General features: G+C 36.4%; 1 protein-coding gene across 13 annotated transcripts in view; it reads right to left on the bottom strand.

Moving 5' to 3' along the window:
* Positions 1-21,516, bottom strand: part of EFR3A (EFR3 homolog A) — a 103,745-nt gene that overhangs the window by 51,836 nt on the left and 30,393 nt on the right. For 9 of the 13 annotated variants that reach the window (XR_011421442.1, XR_011421444.1, XR_011421443.1 and 6 more), the window contains 6 exons: positions 15,414-15,490; positions 11,513-11,640; positions 10,063-10,213; positions 5,426-5,547; positions 3,459-3,608; positions 2,500-2,637 (listed from right to left, as the gene is read on the bottom strand). Coding sequence is in view for 10 of the 13 variants with exons in the window: in XM_005613281.4 (XP_005613338.1) it covers positions 2,500-2,637; positions 3,459-3,608; positions 5,426-5,547; positions 10,063-10,213; positions 11,513-11,640; positions 15,414-15,490 (766 nt within the window). In the remaining 3 variants the exon portion in view is untranslated. Of the gene's footprint in view, positions 1-2,499; positions 2,638-3,458; positions 3,609-5,425; positions 5,548-10,062; positions 10,214-11,512; positions 11,641-15,345; positions 15,491-21,516 lie in introns of all 13 variants that reach the window. The other 4 variants (XM_023648980.2, XM_070221830.1, XM_023648981.2 and 1 more) reach the window with 1 other exon arrangement.

Below are 21,516 nucleotides of genomic sequence, written 5' to 3'. Positions count from 1 at the left end.
ACATCTGTGCCATTCTTTCCTCTATTTTCTATATGAGTCGCCGCCACAGGATGGCTTGATGAGTGGTGTAGGTTCACAGCTGGGATCCGAACCTGCGAACCTGGGCCACTGAAGCAGACAGTGCCAAACTTAACCACTACACCACCAGGCCAGCCCCTTGAATATTACATTTTTAATAAACAGTGAGCATAGGACACATTTTTCAGTATCTAAGAATAGTATATAAAAGACTTTTCTTAAAGAAAGGAGAAACACAGAGAAAACTAAGTTTAAACTAAAATAAAACTTTTCCTGAAGTGGTTTAGCAGTAAAAGAGGTTGTAAAATTCCCCGAAATTAAAATAAACCACTAATTTTCTACAAAGTTCAAAATCCACTTTGCTAAGAGGGAGAAAACTAAACTTTATTTACCTCTTGAAGCATGCAACCAATTACTTCTGGTTCTTATACCTTCTCGTCAAGAATTTTCCAATAGTAACCTCCTAACATACTGACCCTGGTTCAAATCCATCCTATAAAGCTCGTCTAAGTAACTTTCTTAAAGGACAATTCTAGCCATTTCACATCCTGGAGCTGAGATCTCGACCAATGACCTCAACATTTAAATATAAAATTTTAAGACCTCTATAGTGTAGCCTCAACTCACATACTAACCCGTTAACCATATCCGACGCTCCAGCCAATGGTAACAACTAATCTCTGCTCCTCACTCCAAGTCCACACTTATTCTCTGTCTCTGCTCACGCATCTCAACCAGCTAAACCTTACTTACCTACCTAAGTCCACCCCAAAAGAGATCGCTCCCCATCCCAAATTCAACTTGAATTCTTTGTTTTGAACTGCTATAGCACTTTTTGACCTTTTCCCATAACCCATATATTGTATCATAGTTACGGTGCACGTCAATTATCCATCATGTTTGTTAAGAACCAGGACAGTTTTATTCATGCATATATTCCAAAAAATACCTGGTACCTCACTTGCAACGGCATTTAATATTTAATTAGCTAATTAACTAAATAACTAATACGTAATTAATATTTAATTAACACTTAATGAACTAACATAAGATAAGGATTTAAGTTCATTAAGTTCTACATACAAAAGAATACGGCCCACTTCAACTCACTCAAGTACAGTTAATTTGGTAGCTTCTTTCTTCTAGGCTTGCTCTCTAGATTGTTAAGGCCTTATAGATGATCTCTCAGTTAATAAGGGTATTAAGATAAAAATTGGAATTCTGCTATTAAATTAGCATGTCCGGACATTAAAAGTAAATCTGCCTTTAGTTACATTTGACATAAATTGGATGATTTCTTCACAGCATTTCCATAAGCTCACAGCGTTTTTAAGCAGTAGATCTCCATTTTTCTTTTGGGAGGGGGGTGTGAGGAATCACAGATTCCTTTGAAAATCTAATTATTCTCTGATTTTTAATGTAAGTTTATGGTTTATAGATTCTTGTAACTAAAGCTCAACTCTGAACCTAAACATTTGTCCTAAATAAAGAATTCTCGCGTTACATTTAGACTACTTTGTATGTGCTATTAAAACACTACAGTAAGAGAGGGAAAAGGACAAGGCAAATGATTAACAAAACACTAACGAAAATGTCTAGAAATTATATAGAATATTACATAGGAGATCTATCATCTGATGATTGAGTTAGAGTGCAAAGGCTTGACAAGGCTTGAAAGATAATGCCTGAGGCCGGCCTGGTGGCACAGCAGTTAAGTGCACACATTCCGCTTCAGCGGCCCGGGGTTCGCCGGTTTGGATCCCGGATGTGGACATGGCACCGCTTGGCAAGCCATGCATATAAAGTAGAGGAAGATGGGCACGGATGTTAGCTCAGGGCCAGTCTTCCTCAGCAAAAAGAGGGGGATTGGCAGCAGTTAGCTCAGGGCTAATCTTGCTTAAAAAGAAAAAAAAAAGATAATGTCTATGCAGAGAAATTCAAAGCTCACAAATGTATCCTGCCTGGAGGGTAAGATACATTTATATAAGTACCAATGAGATATTTAATATTCCTGCTCTGATTAGTCACTAGGTATAAGAAGAAATTTACTCAAAGAAGTGAATGTGCTCTAAGGCAGTCCAGCCATGACAAAAAGAAAGCCAAGAACTAGAAGCAAGGGAATAAAAGGAATTCACCACAGAAGTTAATAAAACAAGATACAGCACACTTGGGCATCGTTTGTTTTAATATTTTACTGTGCATATGCATTTAAAGAACTGGGAGTAGAAATTCAAGATAAGTGACGCACGTGATATCAAGCACATGACTACATTTCACTTTTAAGGGAGAAAAGCTGTTGAAATGGTTGAACCAGTGCTCAGACGTATGATATCTGACTTAGTCCTCGACTCTTCCTACAATGCTACACTGATCCATGAATAACTCACTCATACAAGTAAAAAGCATTTGTTCTCTCTAAGTAAATTAACACAGAATTAATACAGCTCAGTCACAATATCCAGGAAAATACCAACTACTTACGCAAAAACTGGTCTAACAGCGTTATTCATATTCCCAAAAGTTGCTCGACCCAGCAGTTCTCTGAAACAGTTTTCAGCCAGCACAGCGGGATTCTCTTCCTTGTCAGCTGCGGAAGGAGAAGAGGGAGGGCCTATGCGACTGAAAAGAAAAAACAAACGAATGCAAGAATTCTGCTGGTTCTAACAGTCAAACAGAACAGATTTTACTTCTCAGAAATGTTAAAATGACATTTTCTTTTTATCTCAAAATACCTTAGAAAAATGAATAAGAAATAAACACAATCTAACCCTTCTTGTCGAAAAAATATGGAGTGAATAGCAACCATCATTATTATTAATACTTTGGTTAGTTCTAACTCCCTATGAAAAAGCATGGTGGATCTCTAAAGAATAACAGAAGCTGGGGCTGGCCCAGTGGCACAGTGGTTAAGCTCATGTGCTCTGCTTCCCTGGCCCAGGATTCGCAGGTTTGGATCCTGGGTGCAGACTTAGCACCGCTCACCAAGCCACGCTGCGGTGGCGTCCCACATAATATAGAGGAAGACTGGCACAGACCTTAGCTCAGCGAGAATCTTCCTCACGCACACACACACACACACACACACAAAAAGAATAACAGAAGTTCAGTTATAATTTCTATTTCTCACACTTGCAACTTCCAGTAGCATTAATTCAAATAGCAAATAAGATGCTCAATAATAAACAGCAAGTCAAGTGTAAATTTAATCTGAAAGAAATAAAACCTCAAGTGTTTAAGTTAGAACCTGTGGTCTCCTAAGCCTAATGTGATCACTAAAGATGAATAATTTTTTCACAAAGGGCACATGTTTAAACTCACTAAGTTTACAAGACTACTGTTTATATAATACTAAAGACTAAACTTTCTTATCCTAGCAAGCAAGCACACATCCATACGTACAAAAGTAACACAGCCTCAACCCTAACACCTCTATTCAATACCTGTCCGCCTCTTCTATCTTCTGCATGTTGAACAGCAGGGATGGAACGATTTTATCCATGTGCTGAGGCTCCCAGATGGTAGCCCGAAGTTCATCATTAACCGTCTTGCGAACCACGCCTTGAATACCTCTGATTCCAGCAATTCGGATTCTGTTAAAAAGAAGAAAAAACTGAATCATGAAAAAAAATAACCTAACAAGTCTGTTTACTTAGCTAAGAGAATGGATGCCAAATAAGTGTTGTTATCTCAAGTCAACAAAATGAAAAGAACACACAATAAGTCTAAGAAATTAAAATCTCAAAAAAAACTAAGATGGACACAGAGATATGGCAGCTCCAAAAGAGGTTTACTTTGGACACCATCTTTTCAAAATCAGAATTAAAGTTTAAAAGGACTGTAAAATATAGAACTATCTATTCTGTGTAGTCTTTTTCAATTAAAAAAAACTAATCAAAAGAATTAGGTTTCCTTAAGAGGATGATAATTCAAACTAATATGAACCAGATTCTCTCCATTTCTTGGCCAGAAGTCTCAGAAGCTGAGTGAAAACAGAATTTCACTGTTCCTGAACATCCATAATACTTCCTCAGACTTTCCTTTCATGGTTTCTCCTTGAGAGCCTCTCACCTCCTTAGTCCACCTAGATGGAAGACTGAGCTGGTTCCTTTAAATGTCTGACAAGTGAGAACTATCAAATGCAGGACAGCTAAACCCAGCCATATACACACAGATCTGTGTGTACTGACACACATACATTATCACATGTATACGTGACTTAAAATTTATCCACATCGTGAGAATGCTGCCCTGTCTTCCCATCCCAAGCCATAACCCTCAACTTTCTCGAGCTCTTCCTTTCTCTTCTTTAAAAAAAGAAAAAGCTACAGGTTCAAGGATGAGAAGAAAAGTAACTAGAAAACAGCATGTCAAAGCTGGGGAAGAAGAGCCTCACAAGCAGGGCTAACCTGGTAGTCCATATGCCCCAAAACCCCTTCCTTCCGGTCCAATCTGAGGGTTATTTACTTCCTTTCTTGCTACCATTTGAAATATCCACCATTAGAGGTTTATTCGGCTTACCCAGCAGTGTCTCCCAAAAGCTGTAAATAGGTTTAGAGAATGGGAGACATGGGAAGGGGGTGATAGTGCTTTGCAAACCCACGGGGAAATAACGCAGCATTCAGGAGCAGCAGATGGAGAGTGGGATGTGGCAGTAACATGATATGGAACAGGTGAGAAAGTGCACGGGAGACACAAAGACAAATTTTGCCTTTTTCAAAGCTGTGTCAATATGTGCGCTTCCTAAAACATAAAGAAAGTCTTGAGAGACTCTAGTGCAGCTGTCACAAGTGGGCAAGCCTGACGTTACTACAAAGGTAGCATCTGCAAGGCAAGTATTTTAAGAAAATCTTAACAGTTATCAGCCCCATTTCCTACTGCCCATGACCCCTAAGTCCTATTTGATAGTGTATTGCTAAAAATAAAGGGATTCATAATAAGCATCTAAGTTAGAATCTAAATGGGAATACGAATACCCCTAACGAAAACCAAAAGGCCTTTTACTTAAGGCAAAGCAGGAGAAAAATAAAAACTTCTAAGTATTTTAAAGCATTTTTATTTACTGATTTGTTTTACATGATTCAAGGAAGGAAAAAGTACTATAAGGCTTTTCATTTGTGCACAGAAAATTTCAAGTTAGTTTTTGTAAACATTAATGAAAAATGTTAGGTGAAAGTATGTTCAAAAGACAAAATTTCTTCACTAGGGGGCGCTAAATACCTAAAAATAAGATAACGTAATAAATTTTTGAATTTGAATTTTGATATTTCAGTTGGTTCTTCTAACAGCAATGGGAATTTTAGGAATAAAGCGAATATTTTCTCATTTCCTTTGGTAATCATCATATAATACATAAACACAGTATTTATCAAATCACTGACTATAAATCATAAAGTAAAATAATACATACTCTGTTCGTATTTCTGGATCGCTATGACAGGAATGACACATGGCACTAAAGCGAGATACAAAAAAGTCGTAACGTCTGTGATAGGACGGTGTATCTTCTTCAATATTTGCAAATTTCACAAACTGAAAAAAAAACCAACATAAATGTGTTGTCACCTTTTTGAAACTGCAGAACAAGCACGTTTACTTTCATTCATTATTTGATACATTAACGAGAAATATCCAAAGAAGAAGCAAATGATACAAAATATCACAAATACAAAAGGATTTCTTAAATAATGAACTTTAGAAAATCAAGACTATAGCATTATAAATATTAAATATAACTTTTTAAACCAGTCCCTTTTGAGTGAGCGAGCCCACTCTCTAGAAGGAAAAGTCTTACTCTAAAGCTCTTCCACATCCTAGATGCTGACAATACTTCAGTGATAACCTTGGTTAGGCCCGAACCTCTAGGGAATTTTATTTCTTAATCATGGGTAGGAAATCTTCCACAATAGCTGTTAAAGAACACATGAACGGAAAAAAAACTACACAAATAAGACGGAACAAGAAAAGGGGACATAAACTGACGAATACATAAACTAAGTAGGGAGAAAAATACTAAGATGGGAAAATTTATTCTCTCTCTTTTCTAAAGAAAAAAAGGGGGAGAGCAAATGAGCAAGCGACCCATACATTTAGGAAATTTTAAATATTTTATATGTATCACGGACCTGGCCCCTAAGATTCCTTAATATGCACTAACTTTTCTCATTGACTTTCTCATTCATTCAGTGATCTATTACTTCTTTATACTAAATAGCCTTAAGAACAAATTGTTAATTTACTTGCAAATTTCAATATATACAAACACCTAGCAGGATACAGACGAATGGCTTTAAAAGGCTGTATCCAAAAAACTATTCAACCAAATTTACTGATACTCTTCCGGAAACAAAACTGAAATAAGCATGGGATAAATTTGAAAAAAATCAAACGATGATACCAAAAAGATTTTAAATTAATTCAGCCAGAGCTAAGTCATCTGTTTTAAATTATAATTTATGATTCATATTATCTAGAAAAGGGTCACAAATACAACTCCTGGTTGAGATTAAACTGACATTCATTACTATTCTGTTTCATACACTGTTTTCACGTGAGTTCTTATTTAATCATTCCAACAACCTCGTAAAGAATGTGTCATTATCCCCATTTTACAGACAGAAACACTGAAATTCAGAAGTTAAATAATTTGCTCAAACAGTAGGTAAATCACGAAACTGGCATTCTAGTTCAGGGTTTTGGACAATTTTCAAGGTTCCCATACAACACACTAACCATACAAATAGTTTCAGAAAAGATTAAACCAAATATTTATACTTCTCATAAAAATAAACTTTGAACGACAAGGGGAAATACTAAAGTAAAGTATTTAAAAAAAGTCTACATACATTTCCCATTTTCCATTATACATTTAAAAAAGAAACGAAAATATTAAAAGATTAATTCTGAATATTGGAATTACAGGTATCTTTAACTTGTTTACTCTTTTATATATTGTTTAGCATTTTCCAAATTTGCTACAATAAACTTATATTAAGTTAAAAAAATTAATCAGAATTTTAAAAAATAGCCATTAAATGTTCTGGAAAACTTTTAGGAAAAGGAAAAACTTTATTCTCTTCATTTTTGAAAGCCACAAATAAGAGAATAATCTGGGTGATCATTTATAGAAGCATCTCCTACTATCCTTGAGCATAAAGAACAGGATGAAAAATGGGCAGCTATGCTCCAGAGGAATGTACAACGTACACCCTCCTTCCCAATTTTATGGAAAAGCTCTCCTAATTCCCCTAACTCTGGGAGCTCTCTAACAAATTCTAAACCTACATACTCTGTGCTAAAATAAATAAAAGTATTATCATACAGACTTCTCATCACATGTAGGAGTGAAGAAAAATGAGACACAGTACAGCATAAAGGTTATGAATGGACTCTGTTAGATGGATCTGGATTTGAATCGTGGGTTAATAAAATCGGAGACTGTGAAACAGAATATTTAACTTGTAGGGTTGTTGAGAGATTCAAATGAGAACCAAAGGAAAGTCAGCACAAGGCCTTGCACGTAACATATGCTCAACAAAAACTAAGTCCTATTTTTTTCAGTTAATATTTTAAATGAATTAGCTATGTTTCAAAAGGTACACTAAAAGGTAGCAGCAATGCAACCCTTTAGATGTAAAGTTTCTCACCCTCAGCACTATTAAAATTGGGGCCCTGATAATTCTTTGTTGTGGGGACTGTCCTGTGTAGTATATGCAGGACGTTTAGCAGTATCCCTAGCATTCTGGATACCACTAGCACTCCCCACCCCCAGCTGTGAAAATCAGAAAGCACTCCAGACATTGCCAAGTGTTAGGGAGGAGAGAGGGCGGTGAGAACTGCCCCTGGCAGAGAATCACTGCTTTAGAGTCATGAATGGTTTCAATGGTCCCTACGGACAACCGTCAACAATGTTTAAAGAAAAATGTTAAGATTAGCAATGAGGCTTGAAAAAAGGGAGATGGATCAACCAAATACAAGAGGAAGAAAAAAAGGCAAGTAATCTACGCTTTCCTTAGACCTTAATCCACAGCAATGAGTATATTTATTTATATTACAAAGAACACAAGCTTTGGAGTAGGAAAACAGGATTGGATCCCTGTTATCTACAGGATTACTTCATTGTGTATTGGTCAAGTTATTTAGCTTCAATTCCTTATTTGTAAAATGTGAATAATATTTCCACAGTATGGATATGAATATGAAATATGGAATATAAAATATTAAGTATCTAGTATACACTGTACTACATCTTTAAAAAAGTCCAAACCAATGTTGCATAGTGTTAACATTTATTACCATTATGTATTGTTATTTATAACAGTAATTATTATATATCATTTATTGATATATTAATTACTTATCATTTCTCTCTCCTGAATCAGTGTGTATACAGGTATGTTATATTATGCTCTGCACTCTAACGCATTTGAAATAGTTCACAATAAAAAAGGGGTAAAAACTAAAAGTGCCTAGCACAATTTCTAAAACAACGGAGAAGCTGAATAAATCATCTATATTACTTTCATACTAGGTCAGCATCAGCACAATAAGGCAACTGTAGAGAAATTAAATAAAATGTGCAAAGACCATTAATAAACATGAAAGTATTAAATTAGCACTGGTCATGTCTGACAATAATTTTTCAATGTATCAATTTTCAATATCTGACAATTCAGCACCACTAAGAAATTAAAATTAGATTTCCAGAGACTACTAGATAAATAATGTTGGTCAAGATAATATAGCATTTCATTTAATACAATTTGCTCAAATCAAAGTAGGTAATTGGAGAATTTGGTCTTTTGTCCAAATGATTCATTAAAGGAATCCTAATGGCATTGCTGGCTGGAAGAAAAATGTTATAAACCAGTTACTTCAATAAAAAATTAATGATAATAATTTTAAAAGCATTAACAGATAATTGACATTGACTACAGTGCTTCAATAACCAAACAAAAAAAAAAAGAATGCATTCTGAGGCTATACACTAGAACTTTTCCCCTAGCTGTTAAACCATTTTCTCTAAACTTTCCTCACCTAATTGTAAAGGAAATAGGAGAAGGGAGAAGCCTAAGTGGCTGCAGTGCCTGACACCGAGCCCATGACACCACCTAACTGCTTGGAAGTATCCAGTATTTTCCATCTGAAACAAACAGACAAAATCATATGAAGTGAGGATTTGTTTTTGGAGGATACTAATGATGATATTACTTATACACTCTTGCTTTCTTAGCGTTCTACTACTATGAGTAAGAATAATTAACAGGGCACTGCACTGTTCATAGAGTTTCACATGTATTAACTCACATCACGCAACAATCCTGTAAGATTGGTACTATTAGCCTCTTTTCACAGATGAAAAGCTGAGGCAAGGCAAGGTAAAATAACTTGTAAAGATACACAGCTAGAAAGCAGTGCAGGCATAATCCAAACTGTGGCAATCGGACTCTGGAATCCAGGCTGTCAGTCAGCACCTCCCCTTCCTCTCCCTATACCATAAAATAATTATCCATAAACAATAGCAAGTGATACATGCTTCTGTTAATTGTTGATAAAAACCTGGATGGGAACATACAGATGGGCTGAATGCCTGAAAGCTTCCTCAGAAATGAGCTGGAACTGAAAAACTGAAGGAGATACAATGAAACTAAAGACAAAAGAAGAAAGTTCATCACTGTATTTTATTTTTCCTTTCAGACATGCCTTCCTGAACCCCACATATGTTTAACAAACTGTGGTTCAGGATAGAAGAAAATAAATGTGGTGAGCACAAAGAGTTCAAAAGTAACATAAGGCATAGGGAATAAACCCTTACTTTTATGGCCAACTGATCTTCTGTTGCTCCTCATGACTGGTTAATAACACAGATTTCACAAGGAGCATCAGAGAAAGCTAGACACAAAGTGTTCTAACCGTCTACACCTGCACTGGCTGTCCAAACACCCTGACCAGAGCATTTGCCTTTACCAGGTAAAGACACTCTAAGAACAGATTCTTTCCAGATATGCTAATTAAACTCAAAATTAGATAGAGAATAGTTTTACTCACGGAATTTGTCCCAAGAACTTGAAGCTTTGGTTCCCCTGATTCCAGCAGCTTTGCTACCATATGAAGAAAGCTTTCTACAAATGGCTTGATGCTTTGAGAATGGCAAGCCATAAGAAGTTGGTCCAATGCCTCCATAGCAATTAAAACATACCTAAGTGTAAGAGAAAAAGACTTATCAAAGCATTTCTAGCTCTCTTAATTCTCCTAAGTGCTTTCATTGGAATAATTAAAATAAGTTTATTCAAATACACAGAACACAGAAAGGCAAATTTAGTAGCTTCTAAGTGAAATCTCAGTTCTCACACAGCACTAATGGATCTTAGATTATAAAATAATCCTCATGTTGAAGTATACAAAAACTAAACCATACTACTCAATTTTTTCCTTCTTACAAAAAACTCTTTCAGAGCTTCTCTGACATTACTTTTGTGTATATCTCTCTTTGTAAACATACACATTTTCTATTTTCCAGACTTTTAACCATATTTCTTTGTATATGACCCAAAATAGTTATTTTCAGCAACGTGCCTAAATTTCCAACATAATCTATTTGCATTTGTAAATATGAGTATATAAAACAGTATCAGCAACAACAGAATATTGTAAGGAAATGTCTCATAAATTTTACCTTACAATCATCAGATTTTAAAGGTTGTACTAAAAAGTAAAATTCAGGCTTTAGACAACTTTGCTTCAATAATCAGCTATAAAAGTATTTGTGTCAAGACTCACTAAAATGTCCTCAATGGTGACAATGTGGAAGTAGAGAAAACCAATATATCATCTGGAGAACGTGATAGTCTAAGAAACTAGGATCATAAGATGACAATATGGGAAAGTATTTATAACTCAAATTATCCAAGTTATTATTGTTCAAGCACAGAGAATGGATTAAGATAGGAGACCTTTATTTACAGGTAGGTGTATAGCTAGCACAATTCCAAATCAGCATACTTACATCTTCTGAACCTTAATATATAAGCCTAATATAGTTCTTTTTTATTACTCTTCTGAAGCTGAGTTAAAAATCAGGTTAAATGGTTAATTTAACCTGGTTAAAACTGGTTAATAGGATCTTTCAGTTTGGGTTAATAGGATCTTTCAGTTTGTTTTCAATTTAGAAATTGATTTTTAAATTACAGTACTGTCCTGATAGACTAAGGGTGTCAATTTCTACTATTTCCATTAGAGAAGTCTCAAAAATTAATGGATGTTTAAGCTAAAGGCAACTCTGTTAACTAAGGTAGTCTCTTCTTAAAACCTAACCACCAGGAAAGTAATACAAACTGTAGCATCTATATGGTACTACATATTTCCTTGTATAATATTACAGTGCATTATCCTCCTTATATATCTTTGCCCACCTAGATGTCAAAATAATTTATAGGATGATTTAGCCTAGGAAGAATTTTCCAAAGGAACTGTATGGAGCAGCAATTAGTTTCCTTACCCAGAACGATGTCTGACAACATCCCTGCTCAACCTTTCTGCCAGGTAAGAACCAATTCGATCGAGTTTCTCTGGAGCAGACACAGCATAAAATGTCAATTTCTCCATATCAGCCTTAACAAGGCCATCCTAAAAATAAGAAGAAAAATAGCAAGCTAAATAGGTTGTTATATTTATATCTATATCTCCGTGCTTATTTTTTGTATTTCTAAGTGTTGCTAGCTTCACATGTCCCCTTTTTGGATTGATGATTAATCCATATTTACGCTGAACCTTCCCAGGTATAACCTCCTCAGTGCTAACATGCAGCATTCTGAACACATAACTTTTTCAAGAAGTTAGTTTTCCCCATTTAGGCAAAGCATTTAGATACACCTCCATAATCAATGAATTACTCTAACACCTTCCTTTATAGAAAAAGAGCTCAATTAACTGCATTATATAGAGAATGAGATGTATTTTAGTGAAAACGTTTCAAAGAAAATTTGTTTCAAATTAAAAATTTTAAATGTTATATTGTTAAGCCTATTTTACTCCTCTATACATACAACAGTGAACATACTGCTTTTCTTTAATGATTCAGAACTTGCTGATGTCACTATAAAGTTTTGTTGTAATTAAAGAGAAAGTATTAAGAATTATAGGAATTGATGGTGAGCCAATGCTTTAAAAAAACAACACCAGGTCCCTGATATGGGATTACCAAACTGTCGTCTGTCTCTGCCCTCTAAAAGGTGCCATGCAGTGGCTCTAATGATTCTCTCCACCCTCATACAACCATGAGTCAATCATCGCTCTAGACTTCTTGGTCATACATAGTCCAAGTAACTAAACGCTATTTAGGATTGTTGGAAGAGGCGAGAAAGGAGACAGAAAAACTATGTTAGGTGGTGAATCGACAACTAAAAATCTTACAAATTTGTTTTCAACTTCAACTGGCACCTCAATGTTCTCTGGCTATTTTCCTATTTCTCCAGTGGAGTCAATCTCTCATATTTTGTATCTACTCCATTTGCCTCAAACTTGCTACTTTGCCATCTCTCTTCCTCTCTGACATCAAATGAGCTCTTCTCCTTCTCAGAGAAGACGGAAGCCATCAGCTTAGAATTTACTGGCAAAAACACCCCTGCTCTCACTACCTTCTAGACTAGTGGTTCTCAACCAGTGGTGACTTAGTCCCCCAGGGAAACGTCTGAAGACATTTTGGGTTGTCATAGCTGTAGGAGGGGGTTACTGGCATCTAGTGGTAGAAGCCTAGGATACCAATAAACATCCCACAATGCACAGGATAGACCCAACAGCAAGAATTATCCGGATCAAAATGTCAATTGACCCTAAGTTAAGAAACCACGCCCTAGGCAAAGTGAGAGCCCTGTCTTTTCTGTCTAGGAGGAACTGGTTTGCCTGTGTTCCCACTGTCTTCCGCACAAGGCCCAGGAGCTGGCTCCAACAGTTAGCCTCTCTCATGCCTGGTTCTTTGACCTCTCCCTCTGTGTTGGTTCCTCCATATCATCATTTAAATACGATTGCATCTCATCCACTTTTTTTCATTACTTAACTTTATTAATAATTGATATACAATAAACTGAACCAAGCATACATAATTTGAAATGTGATAGTTTATGTGTCCATGAAACCAACACTAACAAACAAGATACAGAACATTTCCATCATTTGCAAAACATTCCTCACGTCCTTTGCAGTCCATTCCTCCCTCTCCAGGCATGACTGCTCTGCTCTTCATCACCATAAATAAGCGCGCCTCAATGGAATCACACAGTTCAGCTCCTTTCACTCAGCTCACCTCTCTGCCTGGGCACTGTTCTCTAGTTCACCTGGATAACTCCTACTTGTCCTCCAGGTCTCAGTGCCCCCCAGAAAGCTTTCAATGTGCCCTCCAAACATCCTTCCCAAGTTTGGGTGAGATGTCCATCCTACATGTTCTTTTAGCTCACAACCCTTCTTTTACTGTTTTTGTCATACTGTTCTTCATTCATTAAACAAATACCAATCAAGTACTAACCATGTGCCAGGCACTGTGGTAGACATTAGGGAAGCATCAATGAGCAAAGCATTGCATTCACTCATTTAATCCTCATGAGCACCTTACGAAATAGGTACTATTTATAATTTCTATTTCACGATGAGAAACTGAGGGACTTGCCCAAGATCAGTGGTTTAGTCATTCGTCCTCACTAGATGGCTCTATGACATGTAGACCTCTGCACTCTGGGCACCTACTATCAGACACATTTTGGACATGCCACAAGATTTTTCTGCTTGTTTAATAAATTAAAAATAAGAAATACGGTCAATTGGGTTATGGCTGCTATATGTTATATGGTTCACATAAATTTTTTATTTTTTTAATCTTACTTTACATATTGCTATTTAAATAAATGTTATCTAAATATATCACAAAAATAAAGCCCCTTTCTGTAATCATTTACCTGTCATCATTCCCATGATCAAAAGTATTGAAAGCTCACTCACTGCCTACAAGTTAAAGTGGATTAAGTACACACCTTGTCTATCATTCACATTCCACATAATCTGGCCTCTACTTTATCTCCAGTAACTGTACGTCCCAGATGCCTCAGGGAAATGATTTGAATATTCAGTCTATTAAATAATATGTCTGAAATTTCAAATAAGAAATCGTGGTCAACACAATCACCACCCATTACGCTCTATAATTAGCGACACAAACCTTCATTTGCAGGTTCTTGATCTCAAATGTATCTCGTGCTTTCCCATGTCTTTTCTCTTCCCGGCCCTCACTTTTAATGAAGAGACTAATCACTACTTCTCCAGATGGTATACATCCTTCAAAGCTCAGAAAATCTCATTTCCTCTGAGAATGCTTCCCAGAGATTGCCAACCCAGTGATACCTCCCTGCTTTCCTTAACATTTTACTTACTGATTTATGCATTGCAACTTAATATTTGTCAGTCAATGGATGGAAAGCTCCTTAAAGGCAGGTACCACATCTTAGGGTTTTTCATATGCCACAAATTATCCAAGATAACTGATTTAACTGATTAGCCTCCTCTAAATAGCTGAATGTTTAAATCAGATTTGATTAAAAATGAGACATATCATAAATCACAAGATATATAAATTAATGTTAAGATAACCAAAAGATTTCTATAGTTGGCTACTTTTTAAAATGAAGCAAATTCTAGAAATCAAACCCAAGTAGCATTTTTTTGTTCATATGCATTCAACACTAAAGGAGTCTTAGAAAATTTAAGACAGTGTCAAACAAAATCATTCAAACAGAGTTGCTTTGAAACCAGTAATCTTCCACAATAAAGTAACCTTCATAAAAAATTTAAAAACATTTAAGTAAAGGAGAACAAACTCTGTGTGGAATATTCTTCCTTTACTTACTTCTCAATTCTCTTCTAAGAACTGTGTGGCCAACCCTATTTATTCTTTGGATCCTAGCTTAGATTTCATTTCCTTCAGGCCTTTCTTCTCCCAAGCCCAAATCAGGTATCATTCCAACCTACTCCAACTGCCAATTTAGTTGTCTATGAGCTTGGTGAGAGTAGACAACCATGTCTGTGTTCACAGTTGTATTCGTAGCATTTCGTAAAAATAATGTGGCACTAGTTCATACATTTTTGATGAATTCCTTAAATTTAGGAACTATACAGACAAAACAACATCATCTATTTATCATTCCAAATTTATGCCTAATCTATGAAAAGGATATGAAAAGTAGATAAGCAAGCATGGGTCATTTAAAAGTAAAAAGAGAAGTATAAAAATAGCAGTGTACATAACGAGATTTAGGGGTAAAAGTAGAGAAATGAAATTAGGGAAACCTTAGGGAGGTCAGCAGGGGGAAGGATGGGTCAGCAAAAGAAGGATCAGGAGATGGAGATCAAATTACTTTTGGATCTTCAGGGAATATGTTGTCCACCAAGCGTTTGTATCGAGGACGCAAAGCAGAACAGCAGCAACACACCCCTGTTCAAAAATAAAAGCACAAAGTACAGAGATTATTCATAATGTAACTGACCTAGCAATTCACATTTCTGAATATTATGGGTTATTTAAAATAAAGAGAAAAAGTTCAAACTGCCACAAATAGAAAAAGGCATGCAAATCAAATTACTGATTAAGAAATGAACAAGTTAAATTTCTTCTCGCCTCCTCAAAGACACTAGGTCAAAATGAATATACTAATGAATCATTCCAGAGTTCCAAACCCAATTGTTTTAGGTTATACACACACACACCCCGCCTCCGCTACCAACTCATCCTATAAAGCAAATACACAATCCGCACCCATCTTTACTCTCCTTTCTGATCTCTTCCCCCACTACTCTCTACCGTCCCCCCGCTTCCACTCCCCACCTGGCCAAATCCACTCAGCTACAGCCACAATGGTCTTAAAATAACAGTTTGCGCCTGGTGCAGCTGGGGAAAACAGTTAATATACGTATCTTCATAATGTATCATATAAGGAACTACAAGAGAGGGAGAAACAACCTCAAAGGAAAGTCCAGGAATTTCAAAAATGCCCAAAGGCTGCTCTCTATATTTTCAGCTGTTGGTATCTTGGAAAGAGCAAGGGATTTGGATGCAGAAGGCCTGGGTTCATTCCAATTCTTTCACTTAAGTGGCTACATGACCTTAGGTAAAGCACATCAGCTATCTGGAAAGAACTATGTAGGCGGGAGGGATCAGTTTTCCTGTTTTGCAAACTAACAACTTAATAGGAATGTTGGTCTTGAGCCATTATAAAATTATTCCCAAGAGTTATGAAACTGGGGTCTATGTGTCTCTGTGCAAGTGTGCATTTGCATGTATTCAGAAGTCAAAATATGCTATGAGAGAACACCTGAGCTAGAAGTTCAGAGAATTTGGATCTAAGCAGACTCCTACGACTATCTCATCAAGTAACATTATGCAAGAGACAACTTCTCCAGCTCTCACTTTGCTCATGAGTATGCATCATTCATGCATGTAGTCATATACCAAATGTCAACAGTGCCCAGCACAGGTCAAAACAAATAAAATGGAGTCCAGATTTGCAGTAGAGCAGAGCCATTAAAGTAAGGATAAAAACAAGACAGAATTAAGATTTGTACAGCATCGTTGGTGAGCATAAAGCACTGTGCATACATTCTTTAACATTTCCAGCGAACTAGTAAAGTATTATCATGACCACTTTACAAGAGTGGGAACTGTAGCAGAGCAGACCAAGTAACTTGCTCAACAGTAACGGCTGGGTAAGAATCTAGTGTCTAACTCTGAAACCCATGTTCTTTCCACAACACCACAGATATTAATTAGGTCAAGTTAGTCAACATCCAAATACCTTACCTGCACCTACTATGCGCCTAGCACCATGCTAGATGCCACGTTTACAAGAAAGTAAAAAAGAAACAAGATCCCTGCCCTTGAGGAGTTTATAAACTGTTATAAAGAAATAGTGAGGGCCGGCCCCATGGCCGAGTGGTTAAGTTTGGGCGCTCTGCTTTGGCGGCCCAGGGTTTCGTTAGTTTGGATCCTGGGCACGGACAAGGCACCGCTCATCAAGCCATGCTGAGGCGGCATCTCACATGCCACAACTAGAAGGACCCACAACTAAAAATACACAACTATGTACTGAGGGGCTTTGGGAGAAAAAGGAAAAATAAAATCTTAAAAAAAAAAAAAGAAACAGTGAATAATTCAGCAGTATATACTTAGGCACTATATACTAATAAAATAAAATATTATCCACTGTTCAGCATGTTCTGTACTTTAATAGAAGGAAAAAAATTCTAAAGGGTCCATTAGAAGATTGTTCAGATTAACTAACACCAAAATACCTGAAACTCTTTTAGAGTCCAAAGGAAAATACAGGTCTGATTATTAGAAAGAACAAAAAAAAAAAGGTTAACAGCCAAGTAAGCAAAAGTCATATGCCTGCATCTACCACAACTAATATGAAAGTACTTCATATAAACATTAATACACTGAAATAAATTAAAATCAAATGTGCACTGAGTGGTTAACTTATATAGGGCAAAGAGCTAGGTACTGCAATGACGACAGAGGCCTGTAATCTGATGAGAAGATTAAGATGAACACTTTGCTAACACTAATGCAAGGCCAATATAGTAAATTCAAACTGCTGTCTGGGCAAAGAGACTGGCAATGGGACTGGAAAACAAGTCTCAATGCTTCAAGTTTCCTATCAGAATTGTAAATTATGTTATTTTCAATAGGTAAGAGAGAATTCTTAATAAACTAAAGTTTCACTGATGTTGACACTTCCTGATATTATACACTGCTTTTAGTTTAAAGAGGCTTCAAAACAAACCTGGGGGCAGGGGGAGTTAGGGTGAGGGCTTGGAATACACACAATACCAGTCCCTACTTTCAGGAAGCTCAGGTCTAACCGGGAAGACAGATGAGTAAAAAGACAAAATGCCAAATAGGCAGCATGGGGTTAAAGGGCACGGGCCCTGGAGTCAGACAAACCTGGGGTGAATCCAAGGTCTCTCACTGTCCAGCTGGGTGCGCAGGTTACTTTCTCTTATTTCACTGATGTTTCCTCATCAGTTAAACACATCTAAGAATGTCTTATTCATATTTATTGGGAAAACTAAATAAAATTGTATGTAACGTTTTATTAAGGGTATAATGTATAATAAGCATTCACTAAAATGGTGGCGATTATTAGTAACACTGAAAGAGAGGTACTACGATTGGGGTAAGCCGAAGATATTTGAGAGCCCTTGAGACAGTATTCTCAACAGTGTGAAAAACCTTTGCTGTAAACTAATCATCTGAAAATCACCACCGTTTTATATACGGTTCACAAGCTTTCAAGAACAGCATCACTATCAGGTGGGGTAACTGCCCTTTTGTGAACATGACGTGTGCACCACTATACCAAGCATTTTAAACAGCATTCATCTACTCCTACAGCAACTCTGAGGTGGTTATCATCATCTCCGTTTGATAAACGAGGAAACAGGGGCTTAGGGAGGTCCATTTGTCCCACAGCTGGTAAGGAGGGAACTGAGACTCCAACCCAGATCTGATGACTTCAAAGAGTTCTTGCCACACTAACTTCAAGTACCAGACAATTTCTAAATTACTTTAAACATTGTAGCTTTCCATAAACCATGACCAATGAACATGACTGCAGGAATGAATCTAACAGCTGAGGAATGCACAGCCATGTAAGGAAATAAATGATCACAGTGAGTTTCTCCAGAAGGCCCAAAAAGAAACAAAACAAAAACACCTTCTTGACCACTTACTACAAATGAAAAGCTACCAAATGTAGAGAAGATACATGAAACCAGGTTTAAAAATCTCAATTGACTCAGATTCCTATAAATTATAACATATTTAAGATAAAAGAAGGTTAAAATGGCTGTGGCAATAATAATCACAAAAGAAATGACTATTGACTATTTTAGAAAGAGAATACTGTACTTACAAAAATCACAAGAACAAGTAAAATGAAATCATTGGACCTACTCAGGCATAGAAATGTGGTTGACTCCCTCGTCGAAGTCAATTCATAAGGCTTTTCGAGTTCAGCTGCGGGTACCTGAACATAGTCTTTCATGCTGTAAGAGACTATTTTCTAGTTGATCTTCCTGCGTCCAGATCCTTTTACCTACTGTTCAGGAGGTGCCTAGTTCACTTTACTTGTAATTAATTAGCAAAGGGTACTAAGGTACTGTGACTTACCTAACTTCTTGTTGACATCAAATATAAAGCTATCAATAACTTGATAATATCCACGTCAAATTCTGCTGGCAAAACCAAACAGCTTAAACAAAGATACTATTAAAGTACCTGTATTGCTAGTTTAATAAAAGTAGAGTTTAATACAGTTTAAATAAGAAAATAAACCTACTTATATCTTTTTCCTTAAAGCATTCGTTTAATTTCTCCTCATCCTAACTTCTGATCCCTTCCAACAGACTCCTCACGTGAGTTGCAATGCTACTGTATTTTTGACCTCTTCCCAACTTTTCTCTTTTTGAAAGGAAGAAGTGCTAAGCCTATCACAGAAAGCCTCAAGCAATTGGCAGGCCTGAGCAATATAAATTCTTCCTTTAAATTTAATTCTAGCACATAAAGGAGAAAGTAATCTACTATTCTCCTCCTGTAACATCTGGAACCCAGAACCCTGTTTATAATATACTAGGAGAAGAAACAAGAAGTCTCAAGTGGGACAGCTAAATTATGGGAAAACGGAACTGGGGCATAGTTGGAAAAAGAGAAACTATGAACAAAAAAAAGTACCAGGCTGCATATTATAGTAGTGTACAGACAGGCCTGTAGAGCAATCTTTCAATAAGCTCTCTGAGCCCCAGTCGGTAAACAGTAAAACCCTTCTATCTACCTCTCAGGGTTAGGAGTACTAAATTAATACAAAAAGTGCTTAGAACATAGAAGACGCTTAAAAACATGTAATATCTACATATTTTAGCAAGTTTTCCATATTTCTAAATTAACCATTTCTTCTCCAAGACAATTTCTCCTCCTCAGCTCCCCTAACATCATTCTCATATGTATCCACAAGTGTCTCCTAGTCCTCACCTCCCACAAGAGTGAGCTGTATTGACTTCCAGCACCCTCCTCCTTTGATGGTGAGGTGTTAGAATTAATTTCCAACCCATCCTGACCCAAAGAGGCTTTCATAGAAGGACCTCAGTAGCTGCACAGAAAACCTCAAGGCTAACCTGACAGTAGTATGGATCAGGCACATGGGCACACAAAGGTGCTAGGAGAATTCTGCTTAATGGGGCCAATATTCTAAGTGGTTGGTCCACCAGTGAGTACTTCTTGTTTGTGATGACATATGCTTTCCTATGCAGCTCTGTAACTTTGGGGGTTTGGATAATCAATAAAAACTCCTTTTAAAACAAGCTATTTTACTTTTGTTTTATAGCCAACGATAATTTAAATCCAACTGGAAATATTAATGTCTCCATTATTAAACTATCAATAAGCAAACTATTAATGTCGCTATTAACAAACACCACCATGGCACTGGGTACTTAGGATAAAGTTACCCTCTAAAACAAAAATACTAAGTTACGAACACTGTCACTGGAGATGAAGAATGCTTAAATCCTATTATGGGAACCAATTGTACAACTTTGAATTAGGTTTGTTTCAAGATCTCTAAAAGTAGAAAATAATAATATCTATACTTTCTACATAGCAATTATATTATCTCAATTAATTCTTACACATAATATATTGGGAATTCACTAGCATATCTAGGGCTCACTAAATTTCATACTTTTAAATGGGAATGGCTACAATGACTGGATTTTGGTCCCTTATGCTTTCACTGTATATTTCTATCATAGCCGTGTAACAACTGATTGTACATATTTATATGGACATCTGTCTTTACCACCAGAATATGAGTCCTTCCAACAAACAGCCCATATATCTTACTCATTGTTGTGCTTCTCTGGCATATAGCAGACATTTACAAAACATTTAGTTCTCTCACTAAATGCATGAGGATCCAAAATTCACTACAGATAAAATGAATTTAATAATTTAATATCTGCTCTGATATGCAGTATAAGAATCAAAATAATGATGAACAAAGTACACTGTCCACCACAAAATATTAAATAGATACCAGAACAGTATGATTCCTCTGACAAATAGATGACAATGTCAACTGAATCACTTGAAAAAATTCACGTTTTATTTTTAGGCCTAGTGGAGGCCATCAGTAATCAAGGTGAAAAGAGACCGACTGGTTTTTTTTATTAGCAGATTTTAAAATTCATCACTTCAAGAACTCTAGCTCTGTGGTATCCAAAACCCCTTAAAAGAGTCTGCATTGCATATATTCCCTTCAAGGTTAAAATTAAAAGTCAAGTTACTCATTCAGTTAGTGTCAGAACAAGATGTTCGCTTCATGCAATTAAAAAGATTGAGTAATAGTATAGTCCCACTCACACATACCCCTCCCAAGTGTCAAATGCTTAATATATAAATATAGG

Source organism: Equus caballus, chromosome 9 (genome assembly GCF_041296265.1).
Source record: "Equus caballus isolate H_3958 breed thoroughbred chromosome 9, TB-T2T, whole genome shotgun sequence".
In the NCBI taxonomy this organism is placed as follows: Eukaryota; Metazoa; Chordata; class Mammalia; order Perissodactyla; family Equidae; genus Equus; species Equus caballus.
The sequence above is the reverse complement of the archived record's forward strand: the minus strand, read 5'-3'. Positions and strand labels throughout refer to the sequence as shown.